The 25943-nt window shown below is 41.5% G+C and overlaps 2 protein-coding genes across 6 annotated transcripts in view; one reads left to right on the top strand and one right to left on the bottom strand.

Moving 5' to 3' along the window:
* Window positions 1–44: 44 nt before the first annotated feature.
* Window positions 45–16132, top strand: nup188 (nucleoporin 188). The gene is made up of 43 exons (XM_042395920.1): window positions 45–150; window positions 2001–2055; window positions 2389–2462; window positions 2550–2634; window positions 2765–2845; window positions 3189–3233; window positions 3318–3410; window positions 3538–3657; window positions 3770–3981; window positions 4552–4666; window positions 5247–5447; window positions 6196–6276; window positions 6390–6482; window positions 6581–6700; window positions 6790–6916; window positions 7031–7189; window positions 7837–7963; window positions 8095–8182; window positions 8284–8360; window positions 8446–8560; window positions 8734–8854; window positions 8961–9027; window positions 9214–9339; window positions 9476–9716; window positions 9822–10028; window positions 10117–10286; window positions 10373–10442; window positions 10531–10598; window positions 10686–10881; window positions 11023–11100; window positions 11205–11290; window positions 11405–11550; window positions 11637–11815; window positions 12150–12350; window positions 12899–12991; window positions 13118–13270; window positions 13565–13702; window positions 13821–13895; window positions 14063–14278; window positions 14375–14506; window positions 14591–14664; window positions 14782–14911; window positions 15287–16132. Exons 1-43 carry the CDS (start codon window positions 110–112, stop codon window positions 15464–15466), a joined length of 5256 nt encoding a protein of 1751 aa, XP_042251854.1. The 5' UTR covers window positions 45–109; the 3' UTR covers window positions 15467–16132.
* A 72-nt stretch (window positions 16133–16204) lies between these two features.
* Window positions 16205–25943, bottom strand: part of LOC121886029 (CDK5 regulatory subunit-associated protein 2-like) — a 34901-nt gene continuing 25162 nt past the window's right edge. For 3 of the 5 annotated variants that reach the window (XM_042395913.1, XM_042395916.1, XM_042395915.1), the window contains 15 exons: window positions 25814–25865; window positions 24095–24267; window positions 23029–23358; window positions 22252–22377; window positions 21999–22115; window positions 21663–21852; window positions 20694–20815; window positions 19245–19457; window positions 19053–19142; window positions 18655–18917; window positions 18383–18532; window positions 18156–18294; window positions 17778–17824; window positions 17581–17635; window positions 16205–16761 (listed from right to left, as the gene is read on the bottom strand). In XM_042395913.1, the coding sequence (XP_042251847.1) occupies window positions 16616–16761; window positions 17581–17635; window positions 17778–17824; window positions 18156–18294; window positions 18383–18532; window positions 18655–18917; window positions 19053–19142; window positions 19245–19457; window positions 20694–20815; window positions 21663–21852; window positions 21999–22115; window positions 22252–22377; window positions 23029–23358; window positions 24095–24267; window positions 25814–25865 (2213 nt within the window). In that variant the 3' untranslated portion in view covers window positions 16205–16615. The remainder of the gene's footprint in view (window positions 16762–17580; window positions 17636–17777; window positions 17825–18155; window positions 18295–18382; window positions 18533–18654; window positions 18918–19052; window positions 19143–19244; window positions 19458–20693; window positions 20816–21662; window positions 21853–21998; window positions 22116–22251; window positions 22378–23028; window positions 23359–24094; window positions 24268–25813; window positions 25866–25943) is intronic. The other 2 variants (XM_042395914.1, XM_042395917.1) reach the window with 2 other exon arrangements.

Below are 25943 nucleotides of genomic sequence, written 5' to 3'. Positions count from 1 at the left end.
AACTCCACAAGATGGCGGTAATGCAAGAAACTGCCGTTCACATCTAAAACATCTAAAAGGAAGAAGAAGGCAACGGCGGCGGTGACGTCAGAGCATAACAACCAATCACATGGCAGGAACGAAGATGGCGGAATCGGAGATGAGCGTCAGGTAGGCAAATGGCAATAAACTTTAGCTAACGTCTATATTTATTAAGTCATTTTTCTTAAAAATGTGCTCGCCAGGAAGCATTTCTACACAACTTTGTCAGCTTGTCAAGCCCCACTAAGTGTAACATTTATACTTGACTGTGTGTCTGTAAAGCTGTTAGCGCCACGCTAACTTAGCTTAGCAAGCGCTAGCAGTTAAACGTTTGAATGCTTTCAACAGCGCGGTGTGTGTCAGCCAGCCGCATGTCAACAACAGCATGTCACCGCTGTGAGCTGTGAAGTTAACTCTGGTTATTTAACCACACGAGGAGACGTCGGTCATATTTCGAGACATAACGCTTTTCATTTAGCTCCAATAATCGGTGAGACTCGGCTCTGGTTAGTTGGTGTTTGTGACAAAGGCGAAGCTAGTGTGTGGGGACAATAGCTAAGTTAGTTATGATTATTTGAATGGGAAATGTTATCCTTCGCATTTGCAGTTTGAAAATAGACGCACGAGTCAGAGAATCCTAAAGGGAAATTAATGCGTTAACGTTACATCAGCCACGTCATATAAATCAAGAAACAGATACAATTAAAGGCTAAATTAGTATATGCAGTAACTAAATAGACTAACTCAAAGGGAAATAAAAGTATTACATCCACTTGGCATGAATCAAAATACAAAAACAAACAGGTATAGAAAAGAAACAAATACAATTAAAGGCTAAATTAGTATATGCAATAATTAAACCGACTAACTCAAATATAAAATAACAAATAGTATCTCGGTATAGTCAAGTGGATATTGATAAGGTACCATGGTGCACAGTTGTCTATGGATGTTAGAGTTAAGTGTACATTGATACTTGAAATGAGACACCGCTGGAGAAACTGAAGCTTCACCAGCCTTGTTCCTGGCATTAAATCAAATGAACTGGATGTTGCTGTCAGTTAACAGTTAATATGAACTGACAATTTTCTTATCGGGGAAAATGACTGGAGGTGTAACGTTGAAGGCGGGTGTTTTGAAATGCATCCATGAGTGTCACTATCTAGTTTTAAGGGCTGCAACACATTGATCTTTATGTAGTCATCTAATCTTTCCATCAGTTCTGAAGTTGCAATGATGCTTACACTGCAACAGCTTTTTTTTTTTTATCAGTATCAGTGCATACTTAAACTACTTATTGAATTTCAAACCCTGAGGTGCTGCTGGAATTATTTCACAACAGGTATTACAACAGGTTTTTTAGAGAAAAAGAATTAATCTAGGGCTGCAACTAATGACTATTTTCATTATGGATTTATCCAATGTATTGTTTAGTCAATGTAGTATCACAAAATAGGGAAAAATGCCCATTGCAACTTCCCAGAGTCTAAGATGACATCTTCAACTGTCCCAAAATTAATTTTACAATGATAGGCTATATGACAAAACCCAAAGATATTTAGTTTATGATTGTATATGACTAAGAAAAGCAACACATGCTTGTATTTCAGAGGTTTGAGCAACAGAGTTTTTGCACTGACCAATCGTTTCAGCTCTAAACTCATCACAGTGTATGTTATTTTATGTCACAATACTGATATATATCGGTATTATATTGTTTATAGATAATATGACCAGACAATTACAAGACAAGTCTTCTGTCCTTCTACCAAAAGAATAGCAACTACAGTATAAACGATGTAGAAAAACCTCAGAAGTTGACAGATTTGTATTGTTATATTGCTCGTCCTTAATCTGCCTAGTTGACCAAAATGTGCTTTGACATGCAGATGATCTGATCACTACTCATCAATGTACACTGCTGTGAATTAATTGATGTCTGTGAGGGTTTCACTGAAATGTATCCATTCTTCTCTTAGGAGCTGTCGAGAATTATGGACCATATTACTGGGAAGATCAGCACTGCGAGAGCCGGTACATCTTCTTGTCACATGACTTTATGTATATATATAGGAGCGTGTAGCTACTAAAACAGCATATAATGTGAGAGGATTTGTCTTGGAGGTGGTCAGATAGTTGCGTTGTAATTTGATTCTAGTTTTTGTAATAAATGGAATAGACTTATTTGGTAGGTTCAGATCTATCAAAATCACACATCCTAATATCAGTTAGTTGCTTTTTGATAAAGAAAGTATGATTTACTGCCCTCTGAGATCATATTTTTGACACAGGGGTACAGAAAATGACACTAGCCCCAATGATTCAAATGATTGTCTCTCTTTATTATATAATCTCTAACGGTCATAGGCTCAGATAGAGGCAGAACTTGACAGACACTGGGACAGACTACATCAAGGACTCAGTTACTACAAGTCACCCAGGTATATTACAGTTATTTTGATTCTGACATCAAATACATTATTATTTATATCAACTGGAGGGGTAATTTTCAGCGTCCTTTGTTCCAGTTCCTCTTCTGCTGGGAAAGTGAAGGAGAACAAAGATGTTGCACAACCATTGAAGGATTTTGGTCTGAGGATCAGTAAACTGCTGGTAAGAGTTAAAAATTTCAGTTGAAATTCACAATGATTCATAGTTCAAAATGAAAGACTATACTTCCTGTTGACCTCTTGTGCATTTTATGATGATTTCATAATGACTTAATGCTTTAATAATGTTACAGGGTCTTGATGAGCAGCAGAGTGTGCAGCTTTTACAGTGTTACTTACAGGAGGACTACAGAGGAACCCGTGATTCATTAAAGGTGCCCGTCCTCTCTTTGATAATTCAGTTGTGTTGGAATTTTACAGAAAATGATAAATATGTCACAGTTTTCTTTTTTTAAACCTATAAAATAGATTAAATTCACCATTTTCTATGAGGAACAAAAGTCTCTACTATTTTAAAGCATTGCTCTTCTTAAATTTGATTATATGGTGTTTAAGGTCAAATAACCAACAACTGTACAATAAAGGTATTCATGGCTTGAAGAAAAAAAATGTCATTGACCTGGTTGTATTTATAACACATTTTACAATGTGTAAGACTGTATGAAGATATTATTATGAAAGATATTCAGATGGTGAATAACAGAATCTCCCACACAGGTTGTTCTCAAGGATGAGCGACAAAGCCAGACGCTGCTGTTGAAGGTCAGTATCTTGATACCTGCTGTATAGTTTACACTTCCTTATTTAATCCAGTGAGTTTGACCGCATGTGTGTTTGTGTCCACAGATAGCGGACTATTACTATGAGGAGCGCATGTGTCTGCTCAGATGTGTCCTCCTCTTGTTGACATACTTTCAAGATGAGCGACATCCCTACAGGGTAAGAAGCAGCCGGATCTGGGTCATGTTGGATCATTTCATAACATGGCTTTATTTTCGCATTTCACACAGAAAAAAAAAAGGTTTTAGTTGTTCTTATTTTAACATAACTATTTGTTTTTGTCCAGACTGAGTACTCTAACTGTGTCAATAAACTGGAGAAGGACCTAGTGAGCAACTACCAGTCACAGTTTGAGAACCTCTTCAAAGCAGAAGCACCAACATGGGAAACCCACGGAAACCTGATGGTGATTATGTGGTTCATACGTCTGGTTCACATTTGGTTAATACTCTGTGTATCGTAACCTAAATCTAATGTAAATACCGCATATAATTCTTCACGTTTTGTGTGTTTGACAGACGGAGAGGCAGGTGTCACGGTGGTTCCTGCAGTGTCTGAGAGAACAGTCTCTGCTGCTGGAGATCATCTTCCTGTATTATGCGTACTTTGAGATGAGCCCGTCTGACCTGCTGAGCTTCACCAAAATGTTCAAAGAGCAGGGTTTTGGTTTGCGGCAGACCAACAGACACCTAGTAGACAAGAGCATGGATGCGCTGGTTGACCGGATCGGGTAAGAGCTCTTTGAGAGAGTTTGTGTGTATGTGCCTTTTGATCATGTTTACAAGTGACGTGTAATCCAGGAAGGTATGTCTATTTGTGGTTTGTGACTTAATGCACTGCAAACTTAGCAGACAGAACATGCATCTATATGACAAATGCAAACCACAAACAAACACATCTGACACCATATAGGTCATTCACCGGATGTTTAGGCTGATACCAATGTTTAAGAGTTAAAAAATAATCCAATAACAAAACATCAGCGGGTATTGATTTTTTTTTTTTACATAAACATATAACATAAACAATTTTTTTTTTACAAGGATTCCTTAAAATTGTTATTTAAAGAATTGTGATGATGTGCACTGAATGGGACAAACTATGTAATGATGTCACTGTTTCTAAATCTTAGACATTTCTGCACTCTCATTTCTGTCAACTCCAATACTGGTTTATCTGCAGTATGCTAATATTGGGTGCTTTATCAATGTGGCTGATTTATGGTCGGGCTCTAATTCATTGCTTACTATTTTATTATATGCATGATCTTTAACGTCTTGTCTGTTTCTCTAATCTGCAGATACTTGAGCTCTCTCATCCTGGTCGAGGGAATGGACATAGACTTCCTGCACAAGTGCGCCTTGGAAGACTGTACAGAGCAGCATCAGTTCTCCAGTGCTCCTGATGTTGTTAAGGTTTGATATGAGTCTTTAAATACAGCAGACATTAACATAATGTAATGCAACCATGGAGTCAAACCATTTTTATATTTGCATAACTGAATTTATTAATCACAAATTTGCCACAGAGGGCTTTACAATCTGTACAATCATACAACACCTTCTATCTTAGACCCTCAATTCAAATAAGGGAAAAACTCCCCCCCAAAAAATAGAGCTGGATGCAACAGTGTTTGTCAAAATTGCACCAAAGACACACACACTAAAAGAAGCGAAATTACTAATGAAGATTTCAACTTGTGGAAAAACATTTCTGTTTTTTATTTTCAATTTTTATCACTTTTATTCTTGGTAAAATACGGACCGGTCATGACTAAGATATTCCTCATGAATATATGAGGAATATCTTAGTCATAAAATATATAAAATTTACTGTTTTCCATCAATCTGTCTGAACGCTGTCTTTAGATCTTCAGGTATCAGCGTTTATCCACATAAATTGCAGAAGATTATCACAGACTGAAAGAATTGATTTAGGAACCTAAAATAAATCTTACAGACATCTGAACCTGCGTATTTTCTCCGCGTCTTCCAGGAGATGGATCAGCTGCTGTTGACGTTCGGTGACATCCCTCATCATGGTCCCGTGCTGCTGGCCTGGGTCCTGCTGAGACACACGCTGAGACCAGACGAGTCCAGCCCTGTGGTCAGGAGGATAGGCAACACCGCTCTGCAGCTGGCGGTGTTTCAGTACCTTTCAACCATGCTGAAAGGTCTCGGAGTCTCAGGGAATAACGTAAGAGAACACAGATACACATTCTTAAGAAGTGAAGATTAAAAAGAAAATCTATAACTTTTAGTTAAAGGAAAACAGTCTCTCTTTTAATGGTTACTCTTGTTACTGCTGGGAAAACCCTGCCCCTCTGCTGCTCTCAATATCTAATATACTGAAATGTCATCCTGTTGCTGCGCGCTTTTGAACAGAAATACATCAAGTTTAACGAGGTCTTAAGCCACGCTCTAATCAAAGGCCATAGAGCAAGTAGTTCTCATATCTTTATCCTCTGAGTTAAGAGTACTTCGGGGTTTTTCTACCGGGTAGTTAAATGTAATCACAGACCTAAATCAGTCTCTAATGAGATGGCTGGAATAAAAACCACTTGGCAGAAGGGAAACATGCTGAGCTGTGGATCAGTTTATAGTCATAATCATGCCTCTCAAACTGTGGTGTATATCAGCAGTGAAGCCAGACGTTACACCGCACTTAAAAATGTACTCGCATTCTTGGAGTCAAAAACTAAAAGCTTTTGGGGACTTTTGCACAGTTTTTTTTTTTTTTTTTAATGGGAACAAATTATAAAAAATTCCAAACCTGGTTGGGTCTGACCTCCTGAAAATAACAAGTTTCACCACCAATCACCTTTCCATCTTGAAATTTAAACACCAGTTAAATACACACATACCAGAAGGTATCATCCTTTATTCTCATATTTGTATTTGTATTGTTATACTAAATAAAACTCTTCATCTCTTTGTCTCTCCAGTGTACAGCGAGCACAGCAAAGATGTGTATCTACGGCCTCCTTTCATTTGTGATCATTTCTTTTGAAGAGGAAAGCTTACAGGTACGCAGGCGGATTTTTACACGTCTATCTATTAAATGTCCCCCGTCATGGTCATATTTTTCATATTTGTAACCTGTGTTGGTGATTTGCCCTCGTCATAACGCATGCGACAGGCCGACGGTGTGGCGACACAGTGCTCCCACCTGATCGATGCGGCCTGTGAAGTCCTCTCTGCTCCCAGTCTGGCTGAAGTCTTTTGGGAAATGGTGAGAAAAAAAACAAAACATAACAGAGGAAGACTAATTAGATAATGAGAGTGAGAACTGTAAATAATCTGTCCTGTTTCCTAAAATGTTTATTCTAGAAGCCCAACATGGGATTGGGAATGATCCTGGACAGTGCAGTCGGGATGTTCCCTCATAAGATCGGACCGCTGTTACAGCTTCTAACCGCACTTCTGTCAAACAAGTCGACTGTTAAAAAGGTAAATTTCACACAGAAACAAACTCACACACTGTATTCACTTCCTTATCTTAATTACTAAGCAATGTATTTTTACCTTTTATGCGACAGGTGTACAACTTTTTAGATAAGATGTCCTTCTACACACAAGTTTACAAACATAAGCCCAATGATATCATCTCCAAGGACGATGAGACACTGTGGAGGAGACAGACGCCAAAACTTCTCTACCCGCTTGGTTAGTTTTTTGGTTGTTACTGTGAGATTTGAATACAGACTCAAAATTTTGTTTGCCCAAGAATGTCCGAGGGTCTGGTTTATGATGCGTATTTGTGTGACATACTTCTATCAGGCACGGGGCAGACTAACCTGTGGATGCCACAAGGAGTGCTGGGCCAAGTGATGATCGGAGGCGAGCAGGGCTACGTGGTGCGCTGGGATTACTCCTACAGCTCCTGGACTCTGTTCACCTGTGAGGTGGAGATGCTGCTCCATGTTGTTTCAACCGCAGGTATAAATCATCATTACCTACACAAGCAGACTCTCATTTAATCCTCACACATAAGGAATAAAGCTCCGTTACACAATATTTGCAGTATTGTAATTAACCATCTAGTGATTCATGTAATGATTACCATCAATGGTAATTATCATTATTTATATTTAGAAAATGGAAAAAGTGATCATCGCAAGTTACCCTCAGAGTCCAAAGTAATGTCATGAAACTGATTTCTAGTAAACAGCCCAAAATGTTCAATGAAACTAAAAAAAATTCATTAAAAATATTTAACTATTATTGTCTTTATGGATTTAATCTGAAGAGTATTTTCTCGATTAATCAGTCAATCCTTTTGTCTATAAAATTTCAGAAAATTTGTGAAAAATGCCCATCATAATGTTAAAATGTTTTGCTTTATCCAACCGTCCAGAATCCAAAGTTTATTATCATGTAAGACACAAAAAAAACCCCTTCAAATTCTCACATTTGAGAAGCTGCAACCGCCAATTAATCACCTAATCGTTGTAGCTCTAAAACGTTTGCTGCAGATGTTTGGTAATCTTATTCTGTCAGTTGATTAATTTATTTCGCTACTGATTTTATTTTATTTTCCCAGCATTGTTAATTTGTGTCTGTTCCTCTGCCTTTTCTTGTACTAGATGTCATCGCTCACTGTGTTCGTGTGAAGCCGATCCTGGATCTGGTCCATAAGATCATAAGCACAGACTGGACCGTGTCAGATTGTCTGTTGCCTCTCACTTCACGCATATACATGCTGCTGCAGAGGTAAATTAAGTTACTGATTAAGTGTATTTGTTATTTTGTACTTCATTTTTAAAATAGTCTTGATTTAAAACCAAGAATGAAAGAAAAATTTTTTTTTTCCCCTTGTAATTTGTGTGTTTCCTGTCCGTCAGATTAACGTCGGTCATCAACCCTCCAGTGGACGTGATCGCCTCCTGTGTGAACTGCCTCTCCGTACTGGCTGCAAGGATGCCAGGGAAGGTGGGTACACTGGCTACTTCTAGTGTCAACAGTCTTGAATCCTCTTCACACACATCTACTTAATATGTTGTTTTTGTTTGTTTTTCTTTTTAAACTTTCAGGTGTGGTCCAGTCTGCACCACACAGGTTTCCTCCCCTTTGCCTCAAACCCTTTGACCAGCATGGCCCAGTGTGTGAGGTAAAGAAAAACTCAAACTTTGTCCTGTGCTGTGTTTAATTTGACTGGAAAACATCAAGGAGTTTAACTTTTTTTTTTTTTGTAGTGCTGAAGGGATGAAAGCAGGTAACTACGGCAACCTGCTAGTCCAGATTGAGCAGCCCAGAGGGGAGTACGCTGTGACCATCGCCTTCCTCCGTCTCATCACAACCCTGGTCAAGGTATTTTTCACTGAATGAGATGCACACAAATGTTTTTCTTGCCGTATGAGCAGCTGAACATTGTAGTTTTACATAAAATAAAGAGGTAAATATATTATTTTTTAGCTTTAAATGCCCTGCTGCTATAATGTGCATCATATCTCTCTTCCATCTCCCTCTGTTGATTATTTCAGGGTCAGCTCGGCAGCACTCAGAACAAAGGCCTGATCCCCTGTGTGCTGCTCGTGTTAAAGGAGATGCTGCCCACTTACCACAAATGGCGTTATAACACATACGGGGTCAGGGAGAGGATAGGTAAGGGCACTTTATGACAGTGCTGGCAAGTTTCTTTGTCCCAGAAACCAGACTGACAAATGAAAGAAAAAACTGAATAAACACTGGCTGCTGTGTGTCGCTGCAGGTTGTCTTATTCTGGAGCTGATCCATGCCATTCTCAATCTGAGCCCAGAGGGAGAGGATCAGGGCAGGTAAGGAATACCCAATACAGTATCTAGTCGGACAAAACGATGATTAATCTGGAAAATAACTGGCAGATTAAATCGATAATGAAAATGATTGTTAGTTGCAGCCCTGATTAATTTATTGGCAGACATTAGGTAGTTAATTTACTTGTAAAGTTGTTGATTTTCTCTTTTTTTTCTTCCTTGATGCAGCACTCCCACCCTGCAGTCTCTGTGCATCTACAGCCTGGCAAACACTGAGGCTGGACAGGCAGTCGTCAATATCATGGGAGTCGGAGTGGACACCATAGATGTGGTCCTGGCTGCACAGCCCAGCAGGTGTTCATGTCAAGTTTTTCTGTTCCTCTTTCCACATTTCTCTCGTTATGTTCTCACATAATTTGCCAAAATCTTTCCATCTTTCTAAATCATTTTGTTTTCTTTTTTTTTCTTCGCTCTTCTTAACGCCGTCCAGCTGTGGCTCCGAGGGTCCTGGTCAGATCCTGATCCAAACAGTCAAACTGGCCTTCTCTGTCACCAACAACGTCATCCGTCTGAAGCCGCCGTCTGACGTCGTGTCCCCTCTGGAGCAGGCCCTGACTCAGCACGGCGGTCACGGCAACAACCTCATAGTTGTCCTGGCCAAATACATTTACCACAAACATGACCCAGCGTTGCCTCGGCTCGCAATCCAGCTGCTCAAAAGGCTCGCCACAGTAAGAGCTTCCGCATACACGCACAGTGTATGCAGTTGTACTTGACGAGCTTGTTTCTTGACTCAATATTGTATCATCGATGCTGATCTTTTATTTTGTCTCTAGGTGGCTCCCATGTCCGTCTACGCCTGCCTCGGCAGCGACGCAGCAGCCATTCGGGATGCGTTCCTCACTCGGCTCCAGAGCAAGACAGAAGACATGAGGATCAAGGTCATGATCCTTGAATTTCTAACCGTTGCCGTGGAAACTCAGCCCGGCCTCATCGAGCTCTTCCTCAACCTAGAAGTCAAAGATGGCAGTGAGGGGTCAAAGGTGAGAACTACTGGAATATAAAGAATAAAAAGAAGTGTAATTGAAGATGTGCTTCAAAATATCTCAACGTGTTATTTTTGACTGGTAGGAGTTTCTGCTCGGTGAGTGGAGCTGCCTCCATGTGGTGTTGGACCTGATCGACTCCAAACAGCAGGGGAAGTACTGGTGTCCCCCCCTGCTCCACCGAGCAGCCCTGGCCTTCCTCCTGGCCCTCTGGCAGGACCGCAGAGATAGCGCCATCTCAGTCTTACGCACCAAGTAAGCACATCTCCCAAGACAATCCATACCTTGACCTTGGATTGAATACGGAGTCTTATGAATATATTGCTGCTCTTTTTACACAGAGACAGGTTTTGGGAAAATTTGACAACACCTCTCTTCGGAACGCTCACCCCACCATCAGACACCACAGAGGTACTTTGCTCTTTTTACTCTGCTATAATGACTACACGAGTACTTGGATGTCTGATGTGTCAACTCAAGAATTTTCTTTTGTCTTCAGCCTTGTGTTCTGGAAACTTGTGCTTTTGTCATGAAAATCATCGGCCTGGAGATCTACTATGTAGTCAGGTAATTTTCATGTTTTTCACTCTCAGTTACAGGCGATCGCTCAAATCTCTTTTTTGATTTATGCTAATCGTGTTGGTATTGTTGCAGTGGCTCCTTGGAGCAGTCTCTGAAGGACAGTCTTCAGAAGTTCTCCAACGCACGACGGTATGAGTACTGGTCCCAGTATGTCAAATCTCTGGTTTGCCACGTTGCGGAGATGGAGGAGGAAGGCATCTGTTACTTCGCAGAGACCCAGATGTTGATCTCTGCCTGGCGGATGCTGCTGATACTCTCCACTAGTCACGTATGTTACTGTAAACCCAGTCATGGTTGTGGTGTTTTTTTAGTCGTTGCCTGAAGACTTCACTAGTGTTTTTAGGAAAGAGCTGATCTGCAAAATGACAAAGCAGAACTGTTGCAATGAAAATTTATTTTCTGTCTTCAGTCGGATGTGATGCAGCTAACGGAAGACTCAACCAAGCTGAAGCTTTTCATGGACGTGCTCGATGGAACTAAAGCTGCTGTAAGTCATCTTGACAACATATTTTCTTGAATTTTTTGTCTTCTTACTTACTTACTTTTTGTTTAAAAGCTGTTTTACTTTCTAACCATTTCTGTCTAATTTAGCTTACGACACCCATGTCTGTGCCTTGTCTTCGTCTCGGATCCATGATGGCCACTCTACTACTCATCCTCCTCAAACAGTGGCGAGGGTGCGTATTCCTGCATTTGACAGAGAAACTTTATAGGTTTCTATGAATGTCATAGCCAACCATTCTACCTCCTTTATCCCCAATAAACTCCTGCTGCTCTCTTCTTCTCTCCAGCGTGGTAGCAACAGCTCCTGACATCCTGTCCCCCCTCTCCCTGATCTTGGAGTCTGTCCTACAAGCTGACCAGCAGATGATGGAGAGGACCAAAGCCAAAATCTTCTCTGCACTCATTTCTGTGCTGCAGATTCAGGGACTCAACGGTAAGCGGAGCTGCGTTTGAAATGCTGCAGAGACCTGTAGTTCCGTCTTTTTTTTGCTTATGAAATTCTGTGTCAACCCTAACCAGGCGGGGAGATTTCCCAGCTGCCCCAGCTGTTGCTGTCTGTGTGCGAGACGGTGAAAGACGAGGCCCTGGCGCTCATAGACAATACTCGTCACATGAGCCAGATGGGAGACACGGTGGAGGAAGAGGACAGCATGGAGACAGACTCTCCCCGCGGCCCTCAGAAGGACAAGAGAGACGGGGTGAGCGGAGGCGGAGGAGTGTTTAAATGTCTGTTTTGGCTCCACATTTCTCCTTCCAGTGGTGTCAAATAGTCAGTTACATATTTAAATTAATGATCTTTATTTTCAAGATTTATCTTCAGTCATTCAAGATATCAAATGTGTTTTTAATAGTCTGGCATAGTGTTCAGGCAGAGGAAATACTAAAGATGAGATGAACATATATCTCTGCCACTGTTCACTTTCACTGCTTCGATAGGGGTAAAACTACCATCAGTTATATGTATGAGTGCAAACAGCCACAGTGTAAATCCGATTTAAAGTAAACATTTTTTTCCCCCTCTGTTTTATTCAGGTGTGCGTACTAGCGCTGCACTTAGCGAAGGAACTGTGTCGCACCGACGAGGATGGTGAGCACTGGGTCTCGGTGATGAGGAAGGTTCCTGTCCTCCCCTCGGTGCTCAGCGCCGTGGAGCTCAGCCTGCGATCCAAACATAACCTCTACTTCACAGAAGCTGCGCTTCACCTGCTGCTCACGCTGGCCCGCACCCCTCAGGTAAACACACTTTGAAATTTAAAGGATAAAGCCGGTCCTTTTTTTTATGTTTTTGTTATTACTAATATATGCTGTAAAAATACCAAAAGCGTGCAGCACTCAGCCCCAAACCCACTGGATCCTAGGAGACATAATTCTTTAAGAATGGGTCTCAAATATATAGCTTAGGAGTAAGTAGTGCAATTGTTGGTGACTACTTTCAGTAAGTGATTAATACACTTTTGGTGTTTACAGTTACAGGATTGTGTGTTTAATTGACCCAAAATATACTACATTGTCATCAAAATGTAGGAACATGTCACCCGGTGCAGCAGTGTGGCTCATTAATGTGTTTTTTTGTAGTTTTTGGACAACAATGACGCTCTTTGTCACAGAGGAATAATAAATATATCAGGCTTTGGACACACATGCAATGTTAGTAGGATTAATTATGGTTGTTTTTTTGTTCTCTTGAGATTTGTTAACAATAAGGAATATCACCAGCTTACAGTTTGGTTTTTAAATGAATTCTTTACATCAAGTTTAAGATGTCTTCATACTTCCTGCAGGGGGCAGCAGCTGTTGCTGGAGCAGGAGTCATCCAGACAATCTGCCTCCCTCTCCTCAGCGTGTATGAGGTCTCTTCAAACGGGTCGTCACAGGTAATAGAAATTAAATTACAGCAACACCCTCACAGAAAGACTTTTTTTTCTGCCTTTCGTGTAAGACGGCAGTACTTTGTGCATTAACATGACATAATAACATAACATATCCATGTCCCTGAGCAGAGTTTCTCCCGTAAGTCCCAGGACTCCGCCTGCTGGCCGGGTGTGTATCGCCTCTGCATGTCTTTGATGGAGAGTCTGCTCAAGACTCTGCGCTACAACTTCATCAACGAAGCCCTGGACTTTGTCGGGGTACATCAAGAACGCATATTACAGGTACGACTGGGATGGCGGGAAAGTTCACACAATGAAAGATATCATCAGTAGAGCGATAATGTGATACCACAGAACATTATTATTTACATTAATCTGCTATTGGAACACCCTGTTTTCATTTAGAGCCTTTATATAAATCAAGATTTATTAAATTAATTAGTTATTAAAGCCACAGAAACTGTACGATTGTAGTAATGTGAGTGTTGTTGCCTTTAAAGCTTAAGACAGATTTAAGCGGGAGTTAAGTCAGGGTTTATCACTAACTTTCATGTTGTCCTGTCTTCTCCTGCTCAGTGTCTGAATGCAGTGCGAACAGTGCAGAGTCTGGCGTGTTTGGACGAGGCGGATCACACCGTCGGCTTCCTGCTGCAGCTCTCAAGCTTCTGTAAAGAGTGGCAGTTTCACCTGCCCAAACTGCTCCGAGACATACAGGCAAGTCCAGAACAAAGCTCCACATCAGCCACGATAATAACGGCACCACGGCTTCACTGTCAGTCAGTTATTCAGCTTTATTAATAGTTTTTTTTTTTTCTCACTTTCATCCATGCAGGTAAATCTGTGTTACCTGTGCCAGACCTGCACATATCTGCTCCATAGTAAGAAGATGCTCCATCACTACCTCCAGGTCAGAAACCAGGCAATCCTATGATTTCTTATATGTGATTTCTGCAGCATCATTATCATCATTATAACCAATGTGAGTTTAAATGAGTCCCACCAAACACTTTGGGATGTTTATATATCCAGATAAATAACAGCTGCGTGTTTGTGTGTTTCGGGAATTTTTCTCAGGCTAAAAACGGTGAGGCGTTGCCCCCCGGTCCCCTCCCCAGGACGCAGCGCCCCCCCCAGACCCCGTCTAAAGAGGCAGCAGGTGGAGGGGAGAGAGAGGAGGCCGAGCAGAAAGCCCTGCTGGCCGTTCAGTGCAGCCTCCTGAAGATCCTCAGCAAAACGCTGGCGACGCTGCAGCACTTCACACCAGACTGCTGCCAGATTCTCCTGGACCAGGTCAGCCTGATTATTAGCATCAGATTTCCAGCTACATCATCATAATAGAGAAGATAGAGAAACTGAGATGCTCTTCTGTGTTTCTGCATCTGTCAGTGTATGGACTTGGCAGAGTATAGGACCTTGTTTGTGCTCAGCTTCACGACTCCTGCGTTCGACCCTGACGTGGCTCCTTCGTTCGGAACCCTGCTGGCCACCATCAACGTGGCCCTGAGCATGCTGAGTGAGGTAAATGTTCAGTGTAATTATGAATAATTTCAGCTACAGTTAACCAAGATCCCTGACTTTAAAAGATTTTTTTTCTGTGTATAGATGGAAAAGAAGAAAGAACCTGTTTCCTTGAGCATCGCCTCGCTAGCATCATCAGAGGAGCTCCAAGCACTGAAGTGAGTAAATATTGCAAGTATTTTTTCATCATCATGGAGCCTTCATTTGAAATTAAAAGTCTTCTTAAGTCTTTTTCTTTGGGACAGTGACTTATTTTTGTTTTCTGTTTTCTACAGGTCACTGCTGATGTTCACCATGGAGAACTGTTTCTACGTGCTGATCTCACAGGCGGTTCGGTGTCTCAAAGATCCCTCCATCCTCCCTCGAGACAAACAGAGGCTCAAACAGGAGCTCAGCTCTGAACTGGTGAGATGTCATAACTCTCTTGTCATGCTTTTGGTATTTTTTTTATGCTGTTATAGTGTCAGATGTCTGTTAAATGTGGTCAAAGTTCCACAATTTGAGGCAAATGTATGTAAAAATGCTGCCTGTAGATCAAAAGCCCAGACTTCAGGCTGTTCCTGAAGTACAACAGCTGTCCATTCTGAAGCTTTTGTTTCTAAGAAGTTTTTTTGAAGTGTAAATCATGCAAAGATAATCCAGTAGAGCCTCAGAGTATAGTGGAAAAAGTGCACATGATGTCTTTAAACTCTCCTTGTTTGAAATCTTCTGTATGCTTTTAACATACCTACAGAATATCATCTAATTTCTTTCATCTCTTCTATCTGTCCCCCCCCGCAGAGCACTCTTCTCTCGAGCCTGTCCCGCCACTTCCGCAGGGGTTCACCATCGTCTCCGGCCAGCGGCATCCTCCCCTCCACCCAGTCCAAACCACCCACACCGGGCTCCAAGGGAAGCCATGAAGGTCAGGAGCCGATCATCCAGCTCGTTCAGGCCTTCGTCAGACTTGTGCAGAGATAGATCTCACAGATCTCAATGTTCTTTTACAAAGCCAGCATTTTTGTTTTGTACTTCCAGTAGTACCATCAGGGAAAAAAAAAAACATTTCTGGTGTTATGCCTCATTGTAAAAGTACACAGTGATTACAGTAGTTTAATTAGTAAACATTTGTGACCGGGCGTGAGTGTTTATTCTAATAATGTGATGTTTATTAATGATTGGAGCCAGACTTTTGATAACCTGTTGAACATTTCATTTTGCCAAAACTGCTGTTACGACTAAAATTTGACATGAGTACAACTAAAGTGTTCAAAAGGCCAACGAAAAGCTGCCTGATTTCTGAAGAAGTTTTGGTGCTACTTTAACATCAGTGACCGACTGCGGTCCGTCTTTCCAAGGTCTAGTTTTATAGGCCACTTTGACAACACGAAATGACCAGACACGTTTCAAGTGCTACTTAGAAAAAAAAATAAAAATATTAGACCTTTCAAATATAATCTTATTTCATCTATAATGTAGTAGAAAAGCTTACTTTGTAAAACTGCAATAGACTTTTTCTAATTCTCTTCATTTTCTCTAACTCTGCTATTTTCTTATCTGTGCTTATTATCCATGTACACACATTGAAGCGGCTGCCAAGATTTGTACCTAAATGTATATGCCAATAAAGGGACTTTTGTACCACAAGTTCTAATTTGGACTTTTTTTTTTTTGATGATGTGTGTTGCGCTTAAATTAAAACAGCTTCAGACATAAAAGTTGAACCATTAAACTTTTTTCTTTACTGCATTTGCACATAATTCCTGAAACACACCTTGAACCATCCTGTACATAAACTGACAGGTAAAAACAAAAAGTCAGTAATAAAATACATTTTCATGTTCTTATATGCATCATATAAAAAGAATAAAAGGAAAAATATTTCAGTTGCAGGAATTACTATTTACAAAAGGCATTTACTTTTTTAAAAAGAAACTTTTACAACTTCAGTACCTAAAACAAATCAACTTATAGGCAGGTCGTTCTTGTGCAATTAAAGTACAAAAAAAGGCTTCGATATCTGGAGAGTAAGGTGACAGTTTTACAGCAGGACAGGAAGGCAGGATAAGACCTAACGAACATTAGGTAGCTACATTATCAGAAGCAGTGTGGGGCGGCGGACCGGCAGGTTTAGTAGCTGCAGTGGAAAGAGGCGTCGCTGTTGTTTTCCTCTGATGATACAGAGTGACGGCCTGCGGTCGCTCTACAGACAACAGCACTTATCTGCTCGGGCTGAGGGTCTGTAGTGTCTCCTACTGGCCATTGACCGGGACTTCCTGTAACAGAAAACAGGTTGACAACATACTGTGACATCAACCCGGAGACGCTGAAGGACAGTCACTTCACATCTCACACATGCAGGGTGAAACACAACAAAAATAATGACATTTTACAAGCTTTGACAACTGAAGCATGCGTCCGACATCTTGAAAGGAATAGTTTGATTTTTGAAGTTTAACACCACTCTCATATTTGTTACTAAATATGAAGCTACAACCAGGATGTGTTTAACTTGAGACTGGAAACAGCTAGCCTCCGTCTGTCCAAAACCAGCACCTCTAAAACTCACTAATTAACATTAATCTAGATTATTTAATCCATACAAAAACTGTCATTATAAAACAAGATGTGAGCGTTTCTTTCTGTTTTCAGTCTTCATGCTAAACTAAACTAACGTCTCCTGGCTGTAGCTTCACATTTAACAGACAGACATGAGAGTTTTATCATTTTTCTTATCTACCTCTCAGCAAGAAAGCGTATTCCCTAAAATCTTGAACTATTCCTTTAAAAAAGTGTCTTAGCTGAGTAGAACTGCCTTTATCATGCATCAGAAATGCAGATTTATCCACACTGTCACTCAAAATAGCCGTCCGGACGCAATTCATACTGTGTTCAAAACTGACACTGTATGAATTGTTGACTGTTTGTATGAATTGACTGTTAAAAGCCGAGTGAACGCAATAAACTGTCAGCTGTGTGCATAAATGAAGATAAATAATATATCGGGTGTTTGCTTCATGCAACAGATAAAAACCAAACCAGCTGAGTCTCATGCATCAGATCACTCTGAAAACCTGCACCTCAAACTTACTGACCTTCGTCTGGTCCTCCAGACAGGCCTTTCAGGCCAAAGAGGGTACAGTAATTTGTCTACCATTATTTCACACAGGAGAGGATGAGAAGGAGAAGAAGAGCGATTCACTGAAGGAGAATTCACCAACGCAGACGAGAACATTTGTTTGACATTTTATGGCTGCGGTGTGTGTGTGTGTTTTTTGGGGGGTAAACTCACCTCTAAATTCCCCCTGGCTTTCTTCAACACTCCGTGGGTGAGAGACACTAAAAAACAAACAAAAATCAAGTCACATACAGTATCTCAATCTGCAAGTTATGATTATTTAAGTATCTATTCAGCTGTTTATTATTTTTCTGACCAATCTATTAATCAGTTATTCTATAAAATGACAAAATTGTTCAAAGTGCTCAAGATTATAATGATATAAAGCAACAAAAATAGTAAATCCTCAAATTTGAGAAACAGTAACCAGAGAATATTTAACATTTTGGCTTAAAAAAAAAAAAGGTTGCAGATAAATTATCTGACAATAAGCTAATTATTTCAGCTCTAGTGTACAATATAAGCTGCTAAAGTAAAGCAAGATAATCCTACACTGGTCGATGATGACCCTCTCCATCCCCTCTTTGAGCTGGTTGGTTGTTCGGAGGCGTTTCACGGCTCCGCTCAGCATCCTCTCCTGCTGTGACAGCCTGCTCTTCAGTCTGGCTATCTCGTTCTTCAGCAGCTCATCCTGATACGCGGGATAAAAAGATTAAGATTTGCTCCGCAGATACTTGGTTAGATATAAAGAATAAGTGTGTTTGTGCGCGTGTGTCTACCTGCTGGTTGTTGCTGTTGTCTCCAGCAGCGTTACCAGCTGGTAGAGATACTCTCCACACCAGTTTGAGCAGCCGACCGGCCTCCTCTAACACTTGCTGCATGGTGTTCATGTTGACGGACAGACTCTTCAGATGCTGCTGTTCTATCACCTGATTAAATGTAAACACAATGACATCGACTCTAAAGACGATGTGGCTTGCAAACTATGATTGGAATAAATCCACATTTTTAAAAAACAAAGCACAAAAATCTCTAAAATAGTCAGAAGTACCTTGTTGTCGGAGCCCTGCTGTCTGAGTGTGAGCAGACACTCCTGCAGTTGTGAGTCCATGCTGCGCGACAGCTTCCGGCCCTCTGAGATCTGCTTGCGGAGGGCGCTGTAGTCCTCGATCAAGCCCAAAAAGTGGCGGCCGTTGCGGTTGGCCCACATCCGGTGGCCCGGCACCAGGCGAGAGGGAGCGCCGGAGAGACTCTCACCGGAGCTGCTGCTGACCGACCAACCGTCCACCTCTGAATGAGCGCGACGTTTTTCATCTGGAAAGATATGAGCAGCCCCAAAAATATCTCTTAAATGCACAACACTGATTTACAACAAGTATAATCTGTATATATCTATATCATATCACTGCCATTAAACATTTAATTCCATCTCTAATGAGGTCGTCTTACCGTAGAGGACGCTGGTGTGTTCGTTATGAGTCTGAAACGAGTGACGCTGAGGATCACAGCTTTCACGACCTGGTGATCTGCCTCCTTCATCTACGACAAATATAAACAAAAAAGAACAGTGACGTGACCTGGCAGGTTCCAGTTGACATGTCTTTGTATACGTGTCACAGGTGATTTGCGTCTTGTGTTTACCGGGAGAGGACAGCAGGTAGTTGATGTTGATGGTTTCAGAGCGGTTTTGTCCTCGGAGCAGCTGCTCCTCCAGTCTCTGTCGCAGCGCCGTGTTAGTCTGGATGCTCCTCTCCAGCTGCAGCCTCAGGTGTCTGATCTCAGACAGCAGTTCCCCAAGATCGACGGAGCCGGAGGAAGGGACGGGGACGGGCTGCAGGGTCGTCTCGCTGGATTCTGCTCGGTTGGCGAAAGGAGAGGAAAACGTCATCTTGTTTGTGAGGAAAAACATGAACAGGAAATTCAGGTTCTGAAAAGAATATGGAAGCATTTCGGAGTGAAAAGTGTCGGCTGGGTTGTTTCTCTTCACAACATCCAACAATTAAAATGCATTACTGAGGTGAAAACTGAACAAAGTTAACAGACTAGTAGTGATCTAATGTCTGATCTTACATTAAAACTACAAAAATCATGTGACTGATGACGTTGGAAACAGTTGACTGATTTGTTTTGTCAGCGAACTTTGAAACTGGTCTGAACCAGTATTATAAAGTTCACTGAGTTGGACACTGTGTGGGTTGTAGTAACGGTAGAATTGAAGAGAGTCGTCATTATAAACCTAGATGTGGTTGCCGATACAACACAAATATTAATTATCTGTCTACTAGATAAGTGTGTTGATAAGCACCTTCACTTTGTCATGACGTCACATGAACCCTACTGTCACTCTTCATTGATTACTTTCAGCTCTGAAACGTCTTATCCTCGATATTATCAAACAAGATTTATCCTCAAATCCTCCCAAACAGCTGATGTGTGGCTTCATGTGTAATGTAGAACATTCAGGTGCAGGTTGTTTGCTGCACCACTAGATGGCAAAGTGCAAAGAGTTTCATATGAAGCTCTGAGTAACAAACTTATTTCTGACACAATGCCTCACAAAGCTTCATTTAGCCGTGACCACTAAACAGTTATGTAGCATTCCCTTGTTAACAGTATTTTCCATTTCACTAGTTCAGTTTGTATAATTCACAGTATCTTTACTTGTTACTTTTTCTACTATCATGCAGTCATGTCGACTTTTTCTATTCTTTTTTCCAGTTAAAGTTTGGACCTGTGATCAGTCTTTGAAAAGGACATTTTTTGTTCCTAAAAATTTAACCACATCATATCATCTACCGAGAGTTAAAAGTGTTCCCTGCACAATGATTTTAAAGGACTCAAAATCACTGACACTGTGTCAGAGAAATCCCAGCAGCAATATCATAAGCACAGCTATAATTAAAAGAGGGCTCAAGTCCAAGATAGAAGTCAAAGAGATCAGCTTCAAAGACTTGACCTCTCTCTGACTGTCTCAGAGTTGCAGATTTAAAAGCAACGTCCCACCATCGATCAATAAATCAATTATTTGAACGACATACATACATGGAACTTTTTTTTTTTTTCTTTTTAAAGAAAACAAACTTGTACTACCGTCGTGTTTCTGAGCTTCGGTCTTGATCTTTTCGTAAACTTGCAGCTCCACCCGCAGTGACTGGAGCACATGCTGGGAGTCGGACAGCTGCTGCCTCTGGAGCTTCACCTCACACTGCAGCCTGGAAACGCAAAACACAAACACAAGATTCAGCGATAAGAATGGTGAAAAGATTAGTTAAAGGACAGCAACACTATCAAAAACAATGACAATTCATATATAAACATGTAGGGACAGGTATTAGGTTAGAGCTCAGGTTAAATGTCATGTTATATACATTAAATCTACTCTTAAACACATTATGTACACTTAGGGCTCATTATTATCACAAACAATCTGTTTATTTGGATTTTTTAAGATTTTAAAAATATCATTTCATCAGTAGTTAAACCAATATTGGTTCTATAACTTTTTTTTCTCACTCTCCTTGATGCCAGATGATCTTGTTTACTGCTCAACTGGTGCAAAGTTTCTCCTTTCAGTAGGAAACACAACTTTTGCATGAATGGGGGACATAAAATCAGGGTGAAGTTCAGCTTAAACTGCTACTTTTAACAATTTTCTCAGTATTATTCAGTGAAAATCGGTAAAAACGAGCCTCGTGTGTATAGTACACAACCCCACACACACACACACACACACACACACACTCAAGAGTGACAAGTAAAGGAAAGTGATCTGACAGTAAAACCAGACTCCGGGTTTCAGGTGTCGGCCTCGCTCGACTGCGTCAGTACGACCCGGGGTGAGAGGTCACATGCCGTCGTTACGTTATATGTGCATGCACGTGCTCACGGATGAGCCTTCAAATGATCCGACTCTCGTGTTTCAGAGTTGTACTAATAATATGGAATAATGGTGATTGTAATGACTCTTTATAATGGTAATTAGCAGCCTTGTGTAGTTTCGGGTTGCGTGGAGGAGAGTGGTAATCATGGGATGTCGTGTGTGTGTGTGTGTGTTTGTACCTGTCCATCTCCTCCTTGCTGTAGTGCAGTGACTCCTGCAGCTGAGCGTTCTCTTGGCTGCTGAGCTCCAGCCTCTCCTGCAGTCGACCGTTTTCCTGCATCAGAGCTTCGCATTCCTTTCTGCTCTGCTCCAGTTTGGCCGTCCGCCTGGCCAGAGTCTCCCGCAACTTCTCGTTCTCTTTCTGCTTGTCTGGAGGGAATTAAGATGTCTGAGTTAGTGAGATGTTTGTGTGTGTATTCCATAAAGATATGAGCGAAATAACTATGCTCCATCTCTGTCGGTCCGTGTTCCTGATTACAGGTTAAAGTTAACTTGTGAGACGCTGTGTGTTTTACCTCTAGACCCCATGTTGAGCTGCTCCTTCAGGGCTTGGTTTTGTCCCCAGAGGAATCGTACCTCGTTGGCCAGCTGACCCTTCTCCTCATTGCCGTGGATGAAGATGTTGGTAGCTGCTTAACACAGGAAATAAGGGCATAAGTACATTGGATAATAGTAAATATTCATTTTTTTGTGCCAAATCTCACAAGTAACACAAATCAATCAAACTGACAGAGAGAGAATAGACTGTGTTAGATTTTAGGTATGTACCTGAGTCTTTGTCCACTTCGGCTAGTCTCCTCTCCAGCTGTTCCCTGAGACGGTCGTTAGTGCGGATACTCTCCTCGAGGCGTTGCCGCAAAGCTCGGATCTCCTGTAGATGCTCTGCCAGCAGGTCTGACAGACACACATGAGCACAGCTAAATTTAAGCAGTACTTTAAGGGGATTTTGTATTGCACGTATATAAAGATGGGAGACTTACAAAGGACAGATTAAGAAAAGAATCATCAACACTGAAGCTGCAGGGGATGAGATATCCTGACTTTTAGCGCCTAGCATGAGTCCAGCGAGAAAAACAGGATCCTACATTTCCCATAATTCAACGTAATGGATAGTAAATGTCTGTCTTTCAAGCTCCACACCCCAAGTTTGTAACACAGGCTTTCTGCTAAAATGGCAAGCCCAAGCTAGGATAACCCTGATGACATCACTATGACATCATCAGGCTTGTTTTTTCCTGCTTTTGGAAAGCTCCCTCCAGAGCCACAGAAGACATAATTCAGCTGTTGTCACAGGCTGAATAGTGTCTTTGTAAAGAGTGAAACTGAGCTTTAAGTGTAAAAATGGTGGAATGCCCCTTTAATAAACAATGCTGCATGTGTTTATTCAAATAATGTTGCTACACCATCGACATAAAAGGCACAAATCACAATTTGTTTGTCTTACAAAAGCTGTATAAATGGAATTTTGAGAGCATCTTGCTTGTTTACAGCGTTGTGTTAAGTGTGTTGTATCAACTAAAGTCTGAACTATCTAACAATATTTACCTGAATTCATGTTGTGAGGTTGTTCAGAAGCATTCTTTTGTGAGCCGACGTCTCCATCGTGTTTATGTGCTTCCGTCTGACACCCTGACTCCTCCTGCTCGTGGCTGTGATCCTCTTCCTGATGGTGGGAGCTGTTCTGGGCCATGATGGAGCGATGCAGGTCGAGCTCTCTGCGCAGGGTGGCGTTGAGCTCCTCGCTGCCCCTCAGCTTCTCCTGCAGTCGCCCGTTCTCCCTCTGCAGGCCCTGCAGTCTGCTGGCAGCCTCCCTGTGACCGGACACATCTTCCTCCTGAGCTCCTCCCACCGTCCGATCAGCGAGGTGTCGCTGGCCTGAACACGCACAGGGAGACGGCAACGGTTAGACGCTGAAAATGTCAAAAATGTGATCCTGTCTCTCCTAATAATTCATTATTAAATCCCTAACACTAGATGATGCTGAGCTAGAATATCCTTAGTTGCTATAGCCTCCATGCTAACACATGCTTGTGTTGTAGCACTGAAGGAAATGTCAGTTTAGGTCACATATCCACATGCTTCACTTCTCTCTGTCACAAGCCTTCACTGTCTCTTTTCTCGAGGGAAACACAATTTGAAGATTGAACCGGATAGGTGCCACTGAATAATGCAACTTTAAGTGGAGGTGGACTGAAACTGGACCCCTACTCTGCCCTTGGCCGGCGTGCTTTGTCCTGCGGGACGCCTCACTGCAACAGAATGGATCTGAGTGGAAAATAAGTGCTATTACAGGCTGCAGCTAGACTGTCCGGGCGCGTGGACAAGGACTCAGGTAATCTCAATGACATACCACTGAGGCAAGAAAAGGGGGAAAAAATATGCATATTTAATGGAGCCAGTTAATCCTAGTGTGGCCTAACATAACCAGAGTCTTGTTCACGCTATACCTGGCTGGGCCATCTTCTGTGACACGTAAGACTATAATTGGATTTGGCTTTCGACTGCTTCACAAATGAATTTCAATATTAAGACTATATTTAAGTGTTGCGTCTGAGATTATGCAGCTTTTACATACATATTGTTTGTGTTGACATCATGTAAAAGCACTTACTGTGGGCTCGACTGCCACCCTGTGTAGCAGAGCTGCTGTGGCAGGAGGAAGAGGTCCTGTCTGAGTGGTACAGATCAGAGTGGGAGCTGTGGTGGCTGCTGGGACTCTGGCCTCTGAACTGGTTCTGCAGGCTTTGGATGAGACGGTTCTTCTCCTGCAGCTCTTTCGCCAACCTAGGAGGAGTAGGAAGACGAGGAGGAGGAGGAGGAGGAGGAGGGGAATTAGTCATGTTAATACCACCAGAACACCCAACAGCTGGATTTGATCTGGATTTGATTGAGCAAAACCATACAGTATGAATCTGGGAAATACACAGCTTAGGCAACAACCCCCCCAAACAAGAGGCACAACCGAAGATTAAAGAAATCAAGAAAACTGTTTGGAAAAGGAGGGTTTGCAACTTTCAGCAGAAACACACAGCTGGAAAGTATGAAGAAAGGAGTCCACAGCAAACGTCACGCTGTCTGTCTGGATCAGACCCACTCACAGGTCCAACTGCTCCCTGGTGCATTCAGCCAGGGTGAGGTTTTGCTGGACGAGGAGGCTGATGTGCTGCTGCAGCAGCTCTCGCTCGCCCTCTAGCTCCAGACGCAGGTTATCTATCTCCTGCTGGATTCTAGCCGGGCTGTCAGGAAGATCTCTCACGCTCTCCTGATAGGACAGCAGTGACTGTGATCCCTGCTGAAGCTCCCCAAGACTGCCCGCGTCAGTAATAATGTGGATTAATGTATGTCAGTATGACCGCAGAGAGCAACTTTTACTTTCTGTCTCTCATGAGAAAATCATTTTCCTGTGTTTTTTTTTCCAGGTTTCAGAAAAAAATATACGTATAAATATAAAAAATATGTTGAAGTCAATGTTATGTCAAAAATTAATGTCAAAAATTAATTGCAATTTTTAGAACTACAGACACTATGGTTTTACTATTTATCATAACATGGGAAAACTGCATCAGATCATTTTTTTTCTGGCAATTGTAGGAAATAAAAATACTTTAACATCCAATCAGTATTTCATAATGGTTCAATGATGTCCTGATGTCTGAGAGGCACCGGTGACCCAGTTAGGGGCAATGTAACCTTAATGTTTTGGTTGACACACAGATAAAATTAGGTCAACAGCGGGACGCTATTCAAAATCAACAATACAGGCACAGCCTGGGGTCATAAGGCAATTGGCTGGCAGGAGGTGGGGGAGGACTTTAAAGGGGTCATGAGACAAACATCACAACAGCTCAGCTCATGACCCTAAAAACTCAAGCAGTAACACGTGCAGTATAACCTCAAAAAGCACAAGACTATTAAAATACATTATATTAACTTTAAAAACTGCTGAATCAGAATACATAATAGAAAATATGTGGTTTCACCTAATATAACAGTAAAGCCAAAAATGAATGAATGAATGCTCTTTTCACAGCAGAAACAAAATACTGTCTTGGGTGCAGCAATCATGACTTAAGATGAGTTTGTAAATGAAAGCGAATCATTGCATCAGTAGTTGGTAAAATCATTTTGTTAGCATTGGTTGCACTTGTTGTTAATTAAATAAATATGAATTACTGAAAACTAATACAAACCTCATGGTGTATGATAATTCTTTGTAATTCTTTAACTTAACAATCGTATAATATTTAGCCTCCTCTCATGTGTCATTAAAGCATCAGGACAATTTAATTCACAATCCCATTAACCTGCAATATGGGAGGCTGAGACGTACCTGCGAGACAGTTCTAGAGCCGCCACGTCCTCATTATCCAGATGAGACTCTCCTAGCAGACAGAGGAAAAGATGCTGTCAAGGACCTGTCTGTAAAAATCAGTTATGACTGACTGCTCTTTTGTGTTCAT

This window comes from Thunnus maccoyii, chromosome 19, assembly GCF_910596095.1.
Source record: "Thunnus maccoyii chromosome 19, fThuMac1.1, whole genome shotgun sequence".
Lineage (NCBI taxonomy): Eukaryota > Metazoa > Chordata > Actinopteri > Scombriformes > Scombridae > Thunnus > Thunnus maccoyii.
This window is presented reverse-complemented; position numbering and strand designations above follow the sequence as displayed.